General features: G+C 56.9%; 6 protein-coding genes across 6 annotated transcripts; 3 read left to right on the forward strand and 3 right to left on the reverse strand.

The window, feature by feature from the left end:
• Nucleotides 1-135: 135 nt before the first annotated feature.
• On the reverse strand, nt 136-1,969 carry BDY17DRAFT_315915 (pyridoxal phosphate-dependent transferase; the record flags this gene model as incomplete). The annotated part of the gene is made up of 4 exons (XM_033735960.1): nt 136-311; nt 367-1,427; nt 1,482-1,639; nt 1,937-1,969. The coding sequence occupies 4 exons, from the start codon at nt 1,967-1,969 to the stop codon at nt 136-138; spliced, it is 1,428 nt and encodes a 475-aa protein (XP_033592199.1).
• A 9-nt stretch (nt 1,970-1,978) lies between these two features.
• BDY17DRAFT_108773 (Endonuclease/exonuclease/phosphatase) lies at nt 1,979-3,379 on the forward strand. The gene has a single exon (XM_033729176.1). It carries the CDS (start codon nt 2,208-2,210, stop codon nt 3,345-3,347), a length of 1,140 nt encoding a protein of 379 aa, XP_033592200.1. The 5' UTR covers nt 1,979-2,207; the 3' UTR covers nt 3,348-3,379.
• A 31-nt stretch (nt 3,380-3,410) lies between these two features.
• BDY17DRAFT_308977 (uncharacterized protein) lies at nt 3,411-3,928 on the reverse strand (the record flags this gene model as incomplete). The annotated part of the gene is made up of 2 exons (XM_033735271.1): nt 3,411-3,644; nt 3,701-3,928. 2 exons carry the CDS (start codon nt 3,926-3,928, stop codon nt 3,411-3,413), a joined length of 462 nt encoding a protein of 153 aa, XP_033592201.1.
• A 269-nt stretch (nt 3,929-4,197) lies between these two features.
• Nucleotides 4,198-5,891, forward strand: BDY17DRAFT_322462 (uncharacterized protein; the record flags this gene model as incomplete). Its single annotated transcript, XM_033736809.1, has 4 exons — nt 4,198-4,247; nt 4,309-4,326; nt 4,385-4,748; nt 4,803-5,891. 4 exons carry the CDS (start codon nt 4,198-4,200, stop codon nt 5,889-5,891), a joined length of 1,521 nt encoding a protein of 506 aa, XP_033592202.1.
• A 123-nt stretch (nt 5,892-6,014) lies between these two features.
• Nucleotides 6,015-7,421, reverse strand: BDY17DRAFT_308978 (permease for cytosine/purines, uracil, thiamine, allantoin-domain-containing protein; the record flags this gene model as incomplete). The annotated part of the gene is made up of 3 exons (XM_033735272.1): nt 6,015-6,503; nt 6,564-7,203; nt 7,261-7,421. 3 exons carry the CDS (start codon nt 7,419-7,421, stop codon nt 6,015-6,017), a joined length of 1,290 nt encoding a protein of 429 aa, XP_033592203.1.
• Nucleotides 7,422-7,995: 574 nt separating this feature from the next.
• On the forward strand, nt 7,996-9,449 carry BDY17DRAFT_109201 (PQQ enzyme repeat protein). Its single transcript, XM_033729179.1, has 2 exons — nt 7,996-8,449; nt 8,505-9,449. The coding sequence occupies exons 1-2, from the start codon at nt 8,131-8,133 to the stop codon at nt 9,344-9,346; spliced, it is 1,161 nt and encodes a 386-aa protein (XP_033592204.1). The 5' UTR covers nt 7,996-8,130; the 3' UTR covers nt 9,347-9,449.
• Nucleotides 9,450-13,867: the final 4,418 nt, after the last annotated feature.

Genomic DNA, 13,867 nt, shown 5'->3' on the forward strand with positions numbered 1-13,867 from the left:
CTGGAGGGTGGCGAAAGCACCCACTCTCCTCCCGCCTTGACCACACCTCCCATGGGATCAATGTAGGTACATATCTCATCTATTCCTGATGTCGCTCTTGGTCTATGAAGTCTCCTTGTCGACTGTCCTCTCCATTTATCTGGTGAATTTCTTGAAAAACTCCTCAATCACCGCCGCAGTGGTGTCGACAATGTACCGAATCTCCTCCTCCGTCACCTTGTACGATGGGGCAATTTGAATATGATCACCCCGTGTACCGTCCGCCGTCCCGTTCCCGGGGTATAGGCTGATGCTGAAGGGTTCCTGCAAGGCTGGTGGAAGTCAGCACCGCGTTCGTCGGTAAAGGCTGGCATGCAAATCACTCACCAAGTTCCCAAATACCCGATGCCACCGCATCCGAAAGCTCAAATGGCTCTTTCGTCTTCTTGTCCCGCACAAATTCCACCCCCCAAAACAACCCCATGCCTCGCACGTCTCCCACCGCCCAATGCCCCGCCACCTTCTCTTGCAACAGCTTGCCCAGCAGCGCTCCTTGCTTCCGAGCATTGGCCATGAGATTGTCGTCGCGAATAATCCTCTGCACCTCGAGAGCCGCCGCACACGCAACAGGATGTCCCTGGTACGTTTGCCCGTGCTTGAAGGCGCCGGTCCCTTTCTGCAAAGCATCGACGACTCGGTGGTTCAACAGCATTGCCGCAACGGGCATGTACCCCCCACCCAGTCCCTTGCCCATCACCTGGACATCAGGAACGATGTCGATCGAGGGATCCTGCCACGCGTGAATCGGGCTGGGGTACTTCTCCGACGGCTCCGGCGCACTTCTCCCGCAGCCAGACATGATCTCATCCATGATCAGCAGCGCACCATACTTGTCGCAAACTCGCTTCATCGCCTTGAAGTATCCTGGCACCGCCGGGACGGAGCCCAAGGCAGCACCTACAACAGGCTCCGCCAGGAACGCGGCCACTCTGTCCGCACCGACGCGTTGAAACTCCGCGTCCAGCTCCGCCTCCAGTCGTCCAACATAACTCTCATACGTCTCCCCATCCCCCTTCATCCCGCGATATCGATAGCAAGGACTAACATGGCTGGAATTCTGGCTCAAAATCGGCTCAAACGCCGCCCGCCGCGCCACATGCCCTCCCACCGCCAGCGCACCCAGCGTAGTCCCATGATAACTCTGCTGCCTCGCGATGAACTGCGTGCGCTGCGGCTCCGCCGGCTGCTTCTCGAGGTGGTACTGCCGGGCGAATTTGAGCGCCGCCTCGATCGATTCGCTGCCGCTGCTGACGACGAAGACGCGCGCCATGGCGCCGTTGGTGCTCTCGATCAGCGTGTCGGCCAGGCGCTCCGCCGCTTCGGTGCCGTAGAAGACGGAGTGGCAGTAGGAGACTTTTTGCATTTGCGCGAGGACTGCTTTCTCTACTCTATGTGGTTGTCAGTTTTCGTTGTACGCCATTAGATAGTTTGGTGTCACTGACCGCTCATCTCCATGCCCCAAACAAGCCACGGCCGCGCCGCCGCTTGCATCGAAGACCTTCTGTCCATTGTTAAGGTGCAGGTAGTTGCCTTTGGCGGAGACGACACGCAGCGGATCCTGGTGCAACGAGCGATGCAGCACGCCTGAAGTCGCTGCACGCTCGCCGACGGCGTGACCATTGGTTTGTGCTGCCGTCTTCACCGGCCCGACGAGGACATTGCCGTCGTTGAGGATTGCTTGGGTTGCCATTGGTGCGTGTTAGTCGCGGGGTGCTTGTAGTTGGACAGAGGTTGTAAGCTGGGTGGAAAGTTACCGGGATTTCAATCAAAAGATGAATGAGACTCGACTGATGAGCGGGGGTCGTTTGCTGACTGGGGCATGAAGGAATCTAAGACTTCCGACGACTCTTGTATACGGGTTTAAGTATTCGGGCAATGTTATCTGATTAGTATATACTCGTGCCAGGCTCGGCCCGACCAAACGAGCCATTGGACGATATCAGGTCAGTTCATGTTGCCGCGGCGGTGAGTCAACCGCCCCACGTGCGAGTCACGCCGCCACCAGCGTTTCACCTGCCTCGAAGCCTTTAGCGCTGACTTCGAGGCCAGCCTTCTACTGCAGTCATTGCCGATCGCCTGTGAATGCGGAGCACGCCCATGTCGACTCACCTTCCTCGGACCTCACCAACTGCATTGGCCCGGAAAGGACGGCAAAGTGAGGCATAGTGATGAACGGAGACGTTTCACCTCCGCCGCTCAAACGAAGGCGGATCGAGGGTTCAGTAGTGGAAAGGACGTCTACCGGCATCGATGAAGACGAGATCTCAATCTACAGCTGGAACGTCAATGGCATCGCCCCCTTCGTCCAACGCACCATCACCTCCTTCTTTCAAGCCGGCGCCGTTGCGACCGAACAATCGAGCAAGGCCACCAAAGCCTCACTACGAGACTTCCTCCGCCGACATAAATGGCCCACTCTGCTCTTCCTTCAAGAAGTGAAGATCAACCCCGACGACGCGACCACTATTCGTGCGGTCCAACAAGCCGTCAAACGCCAGTCGAATGAACTGCTCGATTCTCCCGACTACGAAGCGCACTTCTGCCTACCCAGCGACAAATACAATGCCCGCGGCTTTGGCAGAAAGATCTACGGCGTCTGTAGCATTGTTCGCAAAGACTTTGCCGAGCAGTTCGTCGAGCGCATCCGTTCTGTGAGCTGGGATCTCGAAGGTCGCGTTCTTGTTGTTGAGACCAAGGCGAGGGGAGGGGTGCCGAAGTTGGCCATCATTAACATCTACGCCGTCAATGGCACCGATCACCCCTACAAAGATCCCGTCACGGGTGAGGCGGTCGGGTCGCGACATGATCGCAAATTGCAGGTCCACGCTTTGCTGCAAAAGGAGTGCCGGGAGCTCGAGGCCGCGGGTGCGTGTGTGATTCTTGCGGGAGATCTCAACATTGCGCGGGCCCCGATCGATGGCTTTCCAAATCTACGCACGTTTCCCAAACAGCATTGTCTGAACCGAGCGGATTTTGAAGCCAGATTCTTGTCCCCGAAGAAGGAACTGCTGAGTGTCAAGAAGGCCACCGCGAAAGAAGCAGGCCAGAAGGACGATGCCGCCAGTCTTGAGATGCTCGATACCTTCCGTCATCTCCATCCCGATCAGAAGTCCTACACATACTATCCCCGAACGCGGACTTTCGGTGAGAGTTGCGACCGCGTGGACCTAATTCTGATCTCCAAGAAGCTGGGTGCCAGTCTTGTGCGAGCCGGAATGCTTGAGACGATATCCGAGCGAGGTCCCAGTGATCATGTGCCGTTGTATGCGTGCTTGGACTTTAGAGATCGAGAGGTCGGTTCGGAATAGAGAATCTGCCATCAAAGGCCTTCCAATGCTGCCGTTTCTTCATCCATTCGTGGTCGTGATGCATCACTGTCCCGGCCTACCAACCTCCTTCCCAACAGCCTCCACCACCGCCCTAAAAGCCTCCATCTCCTCCTCCACACTCCCGCCCTGCGCCGCACCGCTCAAATTGATGCCGCCGCCCACATAGCACACACGTCCAGTCTTGCGCACGAGCACTTTGGCCAAGCGCGTGACAAAGTCCACGGATGACGGCAGCGTGTACAGCGGCGTACTCAGTGGCTGCGTGGGATTATATCGCTGCCGATGACTGTAAGCTACTTGCATTCCTCAAAAGGGTGACCCATCGGACTCACATCCGGCATAGCATAGACCAAGCTCCCCATTGCGGCCGTCGATTGTGCGGAGTCGATGCTGCTGTGTGCTAGGAAGAGCAGAATGGTCGAATCGGAGACGGTGAGTTGGAGATGGATTCTGGTGCCGGGGTTGTGAGGGAGGGCGATGGCGAGCTCGATGGGTTTTGTGACTGTTGGTGGTGCTGCTGTGCCGTTGGCGAGGCTTTTAGATCTTGTGCCTTTCGCCATGTTTGTGGATGATTCAAGTAAAATGGTTACAGTGTGAGTTGAATGTAGGTAAGGAAAGATGCCCAAGCCTTGATGGCCCGAAATCTCGCAGATTGTGACTTGGGGAGGAAAAGTGGGTCGGCGGTTGAAGGCGTGACTTCGAACAGGCAAACAACATCACTTTACTTTGTCCTTGACAAGAATGTAATTCCAAGCCGTATGCCTCCTTTGCGTAGGCTGGATGGAAGAGCCTCCAAGGCGTGTGAGGCGTGCAGGAAACGGAAACAACGATGCTACGAGTCTGGGGCGTCGGAGTCTTGTCTGCGGTGCAACACGCTTGGTTTGTCCTGCTCGTTACGCCAGACCGTCTCTCAGCCTAGCTTGCGCGGTACAGAGCATAGTCTGCTAGTGGAGCAGAGGTAAATGTTCTCAAGCTGATTGTTCTTTCACTGGCCATACAAGCTAAACTGAAGGCAGAATCTCAGATCTTGAGAGAACGGTCAGACGGCTGACTTCTGTCATTGCCGACTCCTCCAACTATTCACAGTCTCAGAGTCTGGTCGACATCGATGCTCCGAGCAATGGCGAGTTTCCAAATGAGAACGCGGGCCATCGGCCTGCTCCTTTGGTGGTGATTCAGGATGCCGTTTCGGAGACCGCGCCTCCAAGTCAGACCGCTCCTCGCGTCCAGGACATCGTTGCCAAGGGACTCCTGTCGAGTGCTGAAGCCGAGAACCTGCTGTCAATCTTTCAGACGCACTATGGTCGATGGATCGGACTTGACGAGGTCGGCTACACGCAATTTCGAGCGGACAGCATAAAATCGCCTCTGCTGCTATGTGTATGTTGCCTTATAGCTGCGCGCCACTCGAGTATCGACACTGTCCGATCCAAGGCGAATCATTTATTCTTGGATGCTCAGTCCCTCGTCCGCGAGACCATTCTACACACGCAGCATTCCATCGAATTCTTCCAAGCTATCCTCCTCCTATCTCTGTGGCCGACAACACTCGGGCAACGACTAATGTCCATCGATAGCTGGCTTATCAGTGGATATGCACTTCAGAATGGATTGATATCCAACAGCTTCAAGTCAAAGCTTGCATCAGATGCCGGCGTCGAGCAGGAAACCTCGTCCCTTCGCAGCGTGCTCGTGCGGAACCATCTCTGCCTCGCACACTTGCATGCAAGCGTCAGTATGCGAAGGCAGTCCATGGTGACGAAAAGCGATGTCGAAGCATCACGGAAAATCTTACAAAGCGACATTGTAACGAACTTCGAGACTCGAATGGTGGCTGAGCTTCACCTCTACTGGACCATCTACGAGCAATGCGTCGCGGTGGATGTCCATTTGCCGCGAGCCAAAGCTGCGTTACAGAGCTGGAAAGAAGAGTGGGCGTTCCTGTTCAATCAGCCACGCCGCCAATTCCTGGAGATCAGCTTCTTTTTCGCCGGGCTACTGATGTACGAACAATCATTGAGTAGCAAGTCTGCGGCAGTCAGAGAATCCTTAGTCTCAGAGATGATACGCCTGTCCTCGAACATCCTCACACTTTCGATGGAGAAGGCCGACGAAAGGACTAAGCACTTGACCGACCATGTCTACCACGTCATCACCTTCGCCGCAGTCACTCTGTGTCGTCTCATTTGGCGGTACAAAAGTCAGCTAGAGCATAAGATCAACCTCACGGAAAAAGATGGGCTCGTCACTAAGACGATCGATTGGCTATGTGCTATCGACGAGGCCCCTCATGTCGGCAAGGTGATGGCCACACTCATTGGCAACGTTCAGAGGAAACTGCAACCGAACCACCAGGAGGCGACTCAGTCTTTACTGGAGATACAGCGAACGGACGCCGATTCGAACGCCATACCTGATTTTCTGGCCATGGAGGACTACTTTGACTTTGACTGGGATGGAATGGCACCAGACTGGCAGTCGCTTGCTTCGGATGACTTCTTCATCGACCCTGGGTCGGTCTGATGATCCCAAAGCACCATGTCACCGCTTCATTGCATCGAACTCACGCCACACGCGAACGATATGGAACCTCAAGATTGCATTGAAAAGTCGTCATCAAACATCTATGTTGTCCTATCTGCAGTATCATTCAGAAGACCATCTCAACTCCAACCATCTCAACAACGGAAACGTGAGCGCCGAAAACGCAAACGAAAGCTCCTGTCCAACGTTTGCGCCGTGGGCTCCGATAAGCCTTGCGATGGGCCCACTGAACCATTCGACATTCATGCCCATCGCGGCACCCAGGAATCCAAAGCAAAACGCGCCAATAGCAGACCAGCCAAAGTTGAATAGCGCTGGCTCGTTCCACGCATCCAAGCTGTACGAAGACCATCGGCATTTCCGGAAGAAAATGTGCTCTTCTGCCACCACTACGATGTGGATCACTGTCCAGTAGCCGATGATGCTGAGGAAGGTCTGGAGCGAGCTGGCGAAGGAAAGAGATGCGAGGGATCCCACGATGATGGCGATGATATAACCCATGGTTACGAAGAGGATTCGAGGGACTCGGACGGCCCAGGGCCCGAAATTCTGCGCGTGCAGAGCGAAGGAGTAGTTGTTTGGGATGTTGTTCTGCGAATGATAGAGTCAGCTGGTTTTTCTAGACACCTCGAAAAACGCGTGTCTACTTACTGGGATCGAGCTGAGACCAGCAAGGACAACCAAAAACTTCCCAAACCCTCCAGCAGGCTCGAGTGCTTTGGCGAGCGGCCCACCCACGCCAAAGGCAGCGAATGCCGCTTTCCAGCTTGGATCAGTCTGCGCACCGCTATAGAGAGCCGCACCAAGCGACTGCACTAACACAGCGGGGACGCAGATGCCGATGTACGTGGCGATGAAGATCTTGTAGCGCGGTGTCTCTGTTGGCATCCGCACGTTGTAGTCTGCGGCGCAGTTGATCCAGGATACGGCGAAGGAGAAGACGACGGCGATGAATGATAGGGCAGATCCTGCGCCCGTCGCGCCGGTGGGCGCTGGGATGGCATCGCCACTAAAATGCTTTGCTCCTGTGCCGGCTGCAACGCACCAGACGATCAACGGAGGAATCCAAATGAAGGCATCGATGCGATGGATCCACGAAATCCCAAACACGCATATCACCCAGACGGTTGTCGTTATGATGATGACTCCCGCCCAGCTGGGTAGGCTACCGCCCGAGACGGCCGCCAGGCATGACGCTCCCGAGATGGCGTTGATTGCGTTCCAGCCGGTGGTGGAGATCATGGAGAACACTACGACGATGAGATTTCCCCAGTATCCGAAGGAGTAGCGACTGTGTTGCAGAATGTGAGCAAGTGGAACCCTCTGAACGAGAATCTGGTCGACTTACGAGAAGGTTGTCATCCGCAGGCCTGTCAGGCCAATCGTCGCCGTCCATGCTGGGATCATGCACGTGAAGATGTTGACGGGCAGGATGATGGCGAAGCTGTCCCAGAAGGTGAGCCCGAAGATGGGCCCCAGAGTTCCGACACTGAGTGTTGCGACGGCCATGTTGGCACTCAGCCTGTTCAATTGTTCAGTCCCTGCGTCTGTCCGCTGGGCGTTGCATCGGCCGACTTACCAAAAGGTACACGCATTCCAAACGTGGGTTGTGTTCCGTTGACGTTGTTCTGGCGTGACTCGTTGGATGCCACCCGTCTCGATCGACCAGGCTTTGACCAGGCTGCGAAAGAAACCATGTCGTCCACTGCCAGCCTCCATCTCTTCGCTCGTTGCCGAGACGTCAGACGTGCAATACGCCTCCTTTTTAGCGTCCATGTTCGCAGGCCCTATCGATGCTTGGGTGTTGGCGACTTGCGTATTGGGAAACGACAGTCGTCCATGATGGTATTTATGTTTCGTCTACTCTCGGTCACGCAATCGCGCGGAGACGACCGATGTCAAGATCTCACCTCCGCGCGGCGACGATAAGGTCTAGCCGGCGATGGGTCTTGCCTTCTCATTGGAGGTTAGCAGTTGCACGCCATCGAGGCTCCGTCGGCTTGCCGTCGGTTTGCCGCCTTGCGAACAGTCTGGAGCGTCGTGCTCATTGGCCATCGGCTTTGCGTCAAAGGCTCCGACGGCTTGCCGACGGTATGCCGGTGTGGCATAGCAGGAGCACAGCCTGGCGCCAAAGGCCATAAAAGACTGACGTCTGTGTCATTGCCGTTTTCTTTGCACTCATTCAGTTTACCTCACGTCCGAATATTCATTGACAGCAATGGAGCAAAGCGCACTTCATCGACGCGGCGTGGGCCTCCGCGGAGTCGACCGGTCAAGTGTCTCACCAGGCTACACCCTCTTCGCCCATCTCACCAGCCCTGGAATTGTACGCATGGTTGATAACAATGGACGCGAAGTTCACCGATGGAAATTCCCGTGCCGGCCAGGTCGCCATGCTCGCATCCTGCCCAACGGGAATCTTGCGTACAACGGCGTTCATCCAGACTCGCCTCGTCTTTTCCCGCTCTGGCAGAAGTATCGGGGTGGTCTGATGCTGCAGGTTGATCCTGATGGTAACGTCGTACAGAAGTGGGAGGGTATGTGATTGATGCTCATCACTTTATCTTGATCCCCAGCTAAATTCATCCTCAGACCCGCTAGCACATCACGACCAAAATCACCTGGATGACGGCACAATACTGTACACCGCCCTGGAGCCTTTGACCGCCGAACAAGCCAAATCCATTCCAGGAGGCATCCCCGGCAGTGAAGCCCCAGACGGCAAAATCTACTCCGACAGCATCAAGCACGTGAACCCCCAGACCGGCGAGCTCCTCTGGCACTGGCGGCTAATCGACAACCTGTCCCCCTCCGACTTTCCCCTCCAACCACATTACACCCGCGACCACTACCCGCTCATCAACTCCGTCGCCCTCCTCCGCGACGGCAACATCCTCGCCTCCCTCCGCAGCGTCTCCGCCGTGATCATCATCTCCCGCTCCACAGGCAAAGTCCTCTGGCACCTCGACTCAACCATCATCGCGCAACAGCACTGCGCGAGCGAACTCGACGACGGCTCCATCCTCATCTTCGACAACGGCACTTACCGCCACCAAGAATCGTTTCCCTACTCCCGCGTCATCCAAGTCGATCGCGCAAAGAAGGAGATCGTCTGGCAGTACAGAGACGTGAATCCCATGACATTCTTCTCGCCTTTCATGGGTGGCGCGCAGCGGCTGCGGAACGGCAACACGCTTGTGACGGAAGCGGCATTTGGACGGATCTTCGAAGTCACGCGGCAAGGGAAGATGGTGTGGGAGTATGTTGTGGAGGACTTTGCTACGTACGATGGACTTGGAGCGGAGGAGTTGGAGGGGATTTTCGATTACCCTGCCAATGCCATCTTTCGCGCGTACAAGTATTTGCCCGAAGAGGTGCCTTGGTTGGAGGAGAAGTTGAGGAAGGCGGATGGGAGTCGAAAGGCGGTACTTTGAGGAGATTCGTAGTATTCGCAATCATAGAATGTGCTTCGCTCATTGCGTTCTCTGCCTCCAGCGACTCACCGACGATCCACGCTCGCTGCCATGCGGCTTCAATAACACACGATACTTTTCCCAACCCCATCGAAATACGAAAGACGGAAAGAGTCAATTGCCCTCACGCTCGACGCAGTAAAGAATCATTCCCACATCCGCGCACTTCACACCTTGCAAACAACCCCCAACACCTCCTCCAACCCCAACAACCTCACCTCCGCCCTCCTCTTCCCATCCGCCGGCGCCCCAGCCCCCATCCCCCACAACCCACTCCTCTCATCCCAATGCCGGAACAACAACTTCAAATCCTCCGGCACGCCACCGCCGAGTAACACCAGACCCTTAGGAACGGCGTCCCTAGTATCACCGCCCGCAGCAATGCCAGTGGACAGCATAGCGTACTCCGCGGCGAAAAGCAGACTCTGCGCCAGCAAGAAATTGCGCGACGCTTCGGACTGCGTAGGGAAGACGGGGCCGACGAGCACATAGAGCGCATGGTACGCGTCCAAAACATAAATGCCCTCAGCTTCGAGGTCAGACTGCGTAAACGGGCTGACTTCCTTCGCGACAAGCGCCCCCGTCTCCGCACCGCCGGTGTTCTCCTTTCGCACGGGCGACACATTGCCCCAGCTCGGCCTGCGCGCAAACATGTTGGAGAAGATGCCAGACTTGCCATTCGCGGCCTCCGCAGTTTGAATGCGGAAGAGGCGGGTAGCGAAAAGATGCGGCGCCGTGGCTTTCAGCCGCCAAATCTCGGCGCACTTGGGAATGCTCGATTTGGTGGTGGCGGGCCCGAAGATTTTGAGGAAGCTGGCGAATTCCGCGCCGTCGTCGACTTCGATGACTTCTTGCGTTTCGCTCAGGTCGGCGGCCGCGAGGCGCGCGGCGCTGATTTCCTCTGCGCTGGCTGCTAGTCCTTTCCAGAGGTAGAGGCGGACGGATTGCAGGGAGGCAGGGTAGGAGATAAGGTAGGCGAAGCCAGAGGAGAGGTTACGAGGGTCGAAGGGGACCTCGTCGAAGGTGATTTGACCGAGGTGTTTGCGGCCTTGCAGCATGTATTGTTTGCTTGCGCCGGCGGGGTGGTGGGCGCCGCGGCGGGTGATGAGGATGCCGCCGAGGACTTGCAGGAAGCCTGGGGGCTCCAGGCCCTGGCTGATGATGTTGACGGGTGCGTTGTTGTTGCCTGCTTCGCGAGCGAGGCGCTTGGCGCTGCTTTCTGCTTGGGCGCGGAGGGGTTTGGGGGAGGATTCGCCTGTCCAGAGGAAGATTTCGGTCTTTTTGGGCCCGTCGGCGATGCTGTAGGCGTGGGTGCAGATGTAGACAGACTCGTCGAAGAAGGTGTATTCTTGCGGTTGCGGCAAGTCTTTCATTGTTCCATCGGGGAGCGCGACTTGGACGGATTTGCGGATGGTCCTGAAGACACGATCCTGGTGGGGACTGCTGGTAAGCACAGCCTGTGTGTTGATCGTCAACGCGTCCTTGGACTGAGGGATCGTTCCGAAGATATCGCGAAGTTGCTGGTCCACTGCGGCTTTTGTAGACTTGGGTTCGTCGAACCATCCGAGTGTGCCTAAGAGAAGTCAGCTTCGGGCACAATCTTGCAGGGTTGTAAGTAATGTCACCTACCTTTAGTCGGCGAAGAAGCCTCCGGCACCTGCCCGCTCACCACCCTCGACGACTTTGCAGGCTTCGGCGGCACAGCAGCAAAAGAAAGCGGCGTCTGCACAGCTCCGCCATCTCCACTACTAGACCCCGGCCGACTGGAAGAAGTAGCCAGCAAACCGGCAGACCGCATAGCAGCCTCTTCGTCCCTCTTACTCGGCAACTTGATTTGCGCAGGCGACTCCACCTTCTTCGCAGAAGGCGATTGACCCCATTGCAGCGCGGCGGATTTGACGGCGGGGGAGCCGGCGTTTTCCTTGTTGTCATCGGGGCGTGTCGCTGAGCGCTTGATCGAGCCGAAGCCTTGGAATTCCGGGATGGCGGTCTTTGCGGGGGTTTGTGCTGCGGCAGGTGCGTTTGCGGTAGATGGCGTGTTGCTTGCGGTGGCTATGGATGTTGGCTTCTGAATGACTGTCGGCGAAGCGCCGTTCATGGGCCGTGGTCCTGAAATACTGCGCGGCTTTGCGGGCGTCGCGGGCTTCTCAGGCGTCGAAGGTGCAGAGGGCTTCTGCAACGAGGCCATCATGAGTGACGCAGCTGATCCAGGCGCGGCTCGGGGTTTTGACATCGTAATCTGCTCGGGCTCCTTCATCTCTGCTCTCGAAAACTGCAAGGATTCACTCGGCAACGGCTTTGAGGTCTCCGGCTCCCGTGGAGGTGGACTTGCTGCAGACTCTCCCAATCCAGCGCCACCTTTCCGCTTCTTCGGACCCTTTGCGCGGCCCTTTCGCATATCATGCAGTTGCCCTCCTTCCGCAGGTGGTTCGCTAGGGGCACCGAAGGATGCCTGCGATGCCGAGGGAGCGGGAGAATCCACTCTCGCAGGCGTACTGGGTCCACTAGGCGGGCCACGAGCAAGGATGCCTGCAAGACCGGGATTGAAGCGCGCAGCCAGCTTGCTTTGTTCGGCAGGTGGGGTTGACGCAGCGAGAGGCGTACTGGTTTGCTTCTTCGGGAGAGTAGGCTGGATCTGGACAGGTGTAGAAACAGGCGCACTCGTCTGCTTTTGCAGTAGCGGCAAGGTGTTGTTCACGTTTGTCTTCTCCGTTAGACTCTTCTGCTTCTGCAGAGCTTCGGGGGTCGCGGTCTTGGGTTTGTCCGGTATCAACGGCGCCTGCTTGCTCTCCGCTCTGCCTAGAACCTCACGTTTGGCCAAGGCTTCGGGTTTCTGCGGCGTGACAGGCAGCAGAGTGACAGGTCGCTCACGCACAATGCCCTCCTCCTTCTCCCGCTTCCACTCGTCCTTCTTCGCCACCAGACTCTCCTTCAACTCGTCTCTCCGCACCGTCTTGACCGGCCCATCCGTCTTGGCGAGCTCGGATTTGCCCCGTAAGATGTTGCTTTTAAGAACATCGGGCGCAACGTAGTTCTGCGTGGTTGCTTTGCGCAAATTCCCGAACTTCGACAGGAACTCAGGCGTCTCCTCTTGCTTAGCTTCCGCCGGTGCACGCGGGCGGAGGGTATTGCGGAGATCTGTTTGTGGTTTGGGAGGGGTCTCTGGTTTGGCTTTGGAGGTGCTCGTGGAAGATGAGGTTGACTGTGCTCGTGTGGGCTGGGTAGATGGTGGGCGCGAGAAGTCGAGTGAAGAATTTGCAGCACCAGCTGTTATGGTCGATCTGCTGGGTGAACTCGGGCGTGGCGCCTCTTGACCAAGTGGAGTTGCAGAAAGAAGTCGCGTAGTTTCCAGACCGCCTGATTCAGAGCGCTCGAGTGAACTGGGACCGTGAAGGTCGCGGGAAGGAGAGCCGGGACGAGGTGCATCTTGACCTAGTGGAGCTGCGGACAGGAGACGGGGTGTGTCCATGCTGCCTGAGTCAGTGTACAAGCCCAGCCCAATCAAGTCTTTAGTAGGAGAGGCGGCACGTGGCGCCTCCTGCCCAAGCGGTGTTGCAGAGAGCAGCCGCGGCGTGCCCAAATCCCTCGACTCTGACCGGTGTAAGGATCCCTGTGCAAGCAGATCTTTACCGGGCGAACTAGGCCTGCTGCCGCCACGTTCGCCACCCGCGCGCTGAGCTTTCGCCTTTGCGATGTCTGTCATCCAGTTCGGCTGACTATTGCGGGCGGGAGACGCAGGTTTCGGTGATTCTGGCCTGGCGATGGCACTTTCGAGCCAGGATGACTTTGTCGGACTCCAGCGTTTCGAGGGGGTGGAGGGCGGGGACATTGGCCGGTCGTCCACCAGTGATGCATGGGATTTGCTCCGGCTGTGTAACGAGCGTGTATTTGTGGTGGGGTTGGTAACGTATCCTGAGCTCGGGGTGTCGTGAGCGGTGGTCGTGGTTGGTTGCGAGACAACATCCTCGGTGCTTGGTGTTGGGTCTAGTCGAGGCATACTGTACGATGCAGTCAGGCCACTACCGGCACCCTTTGGACTCGTCAGAGAATTCTGTCGGCCAAGGTCTGCAGTCGGCTGTGCACTCCACCGCTTGTTCACGCTATCAGAGCGCTTCATCATGGCGCTCTGCACAAAGCCACCCATGCCTTTTGTAGGGGAAGGAGGGCGATCCGGAGTGCCTGCTAGCCGGGGTTGAGGTGAAGAGACTGAGGAAATGCCGGGCACGCTCGAATATGTAGGTATAGTGCGCTCCACCATGGGCGACGCCTTTGCCTGCCCTTCGTCTTCCGCAATGAGGGATTTCAAATCCGGCTTGCTGCTCGATGAGCTTCGGATGGTGGAGAAATTGCTGCTGGGCGCAATACTGCTGAGCACAGAGGTTGAGCGGGAAGGCGTGTCTGTTCGGACGGTCTCGGCCGGTGTTATGCTCCCGGATCGGGGTGTGGTTGTAGACGCCTCTCGCTGCATGCCAGGCAGACCTC

This window comes from Neohortaea acidophila (assembly GCF_010093505.1).
Source record: "Neohortaea acidophila strain CBS 113389 unplaced genomic scaffold BDY17scaffold_3, whole genome shotgun sequence".
Lineage (NCBI taxonomy): Eukaryota > Fungi > Ascomycota > Dothideomycetes > Mycosphaerellales > Teratosphaeriaceae > Neohortaea > Neohortaea acidophila.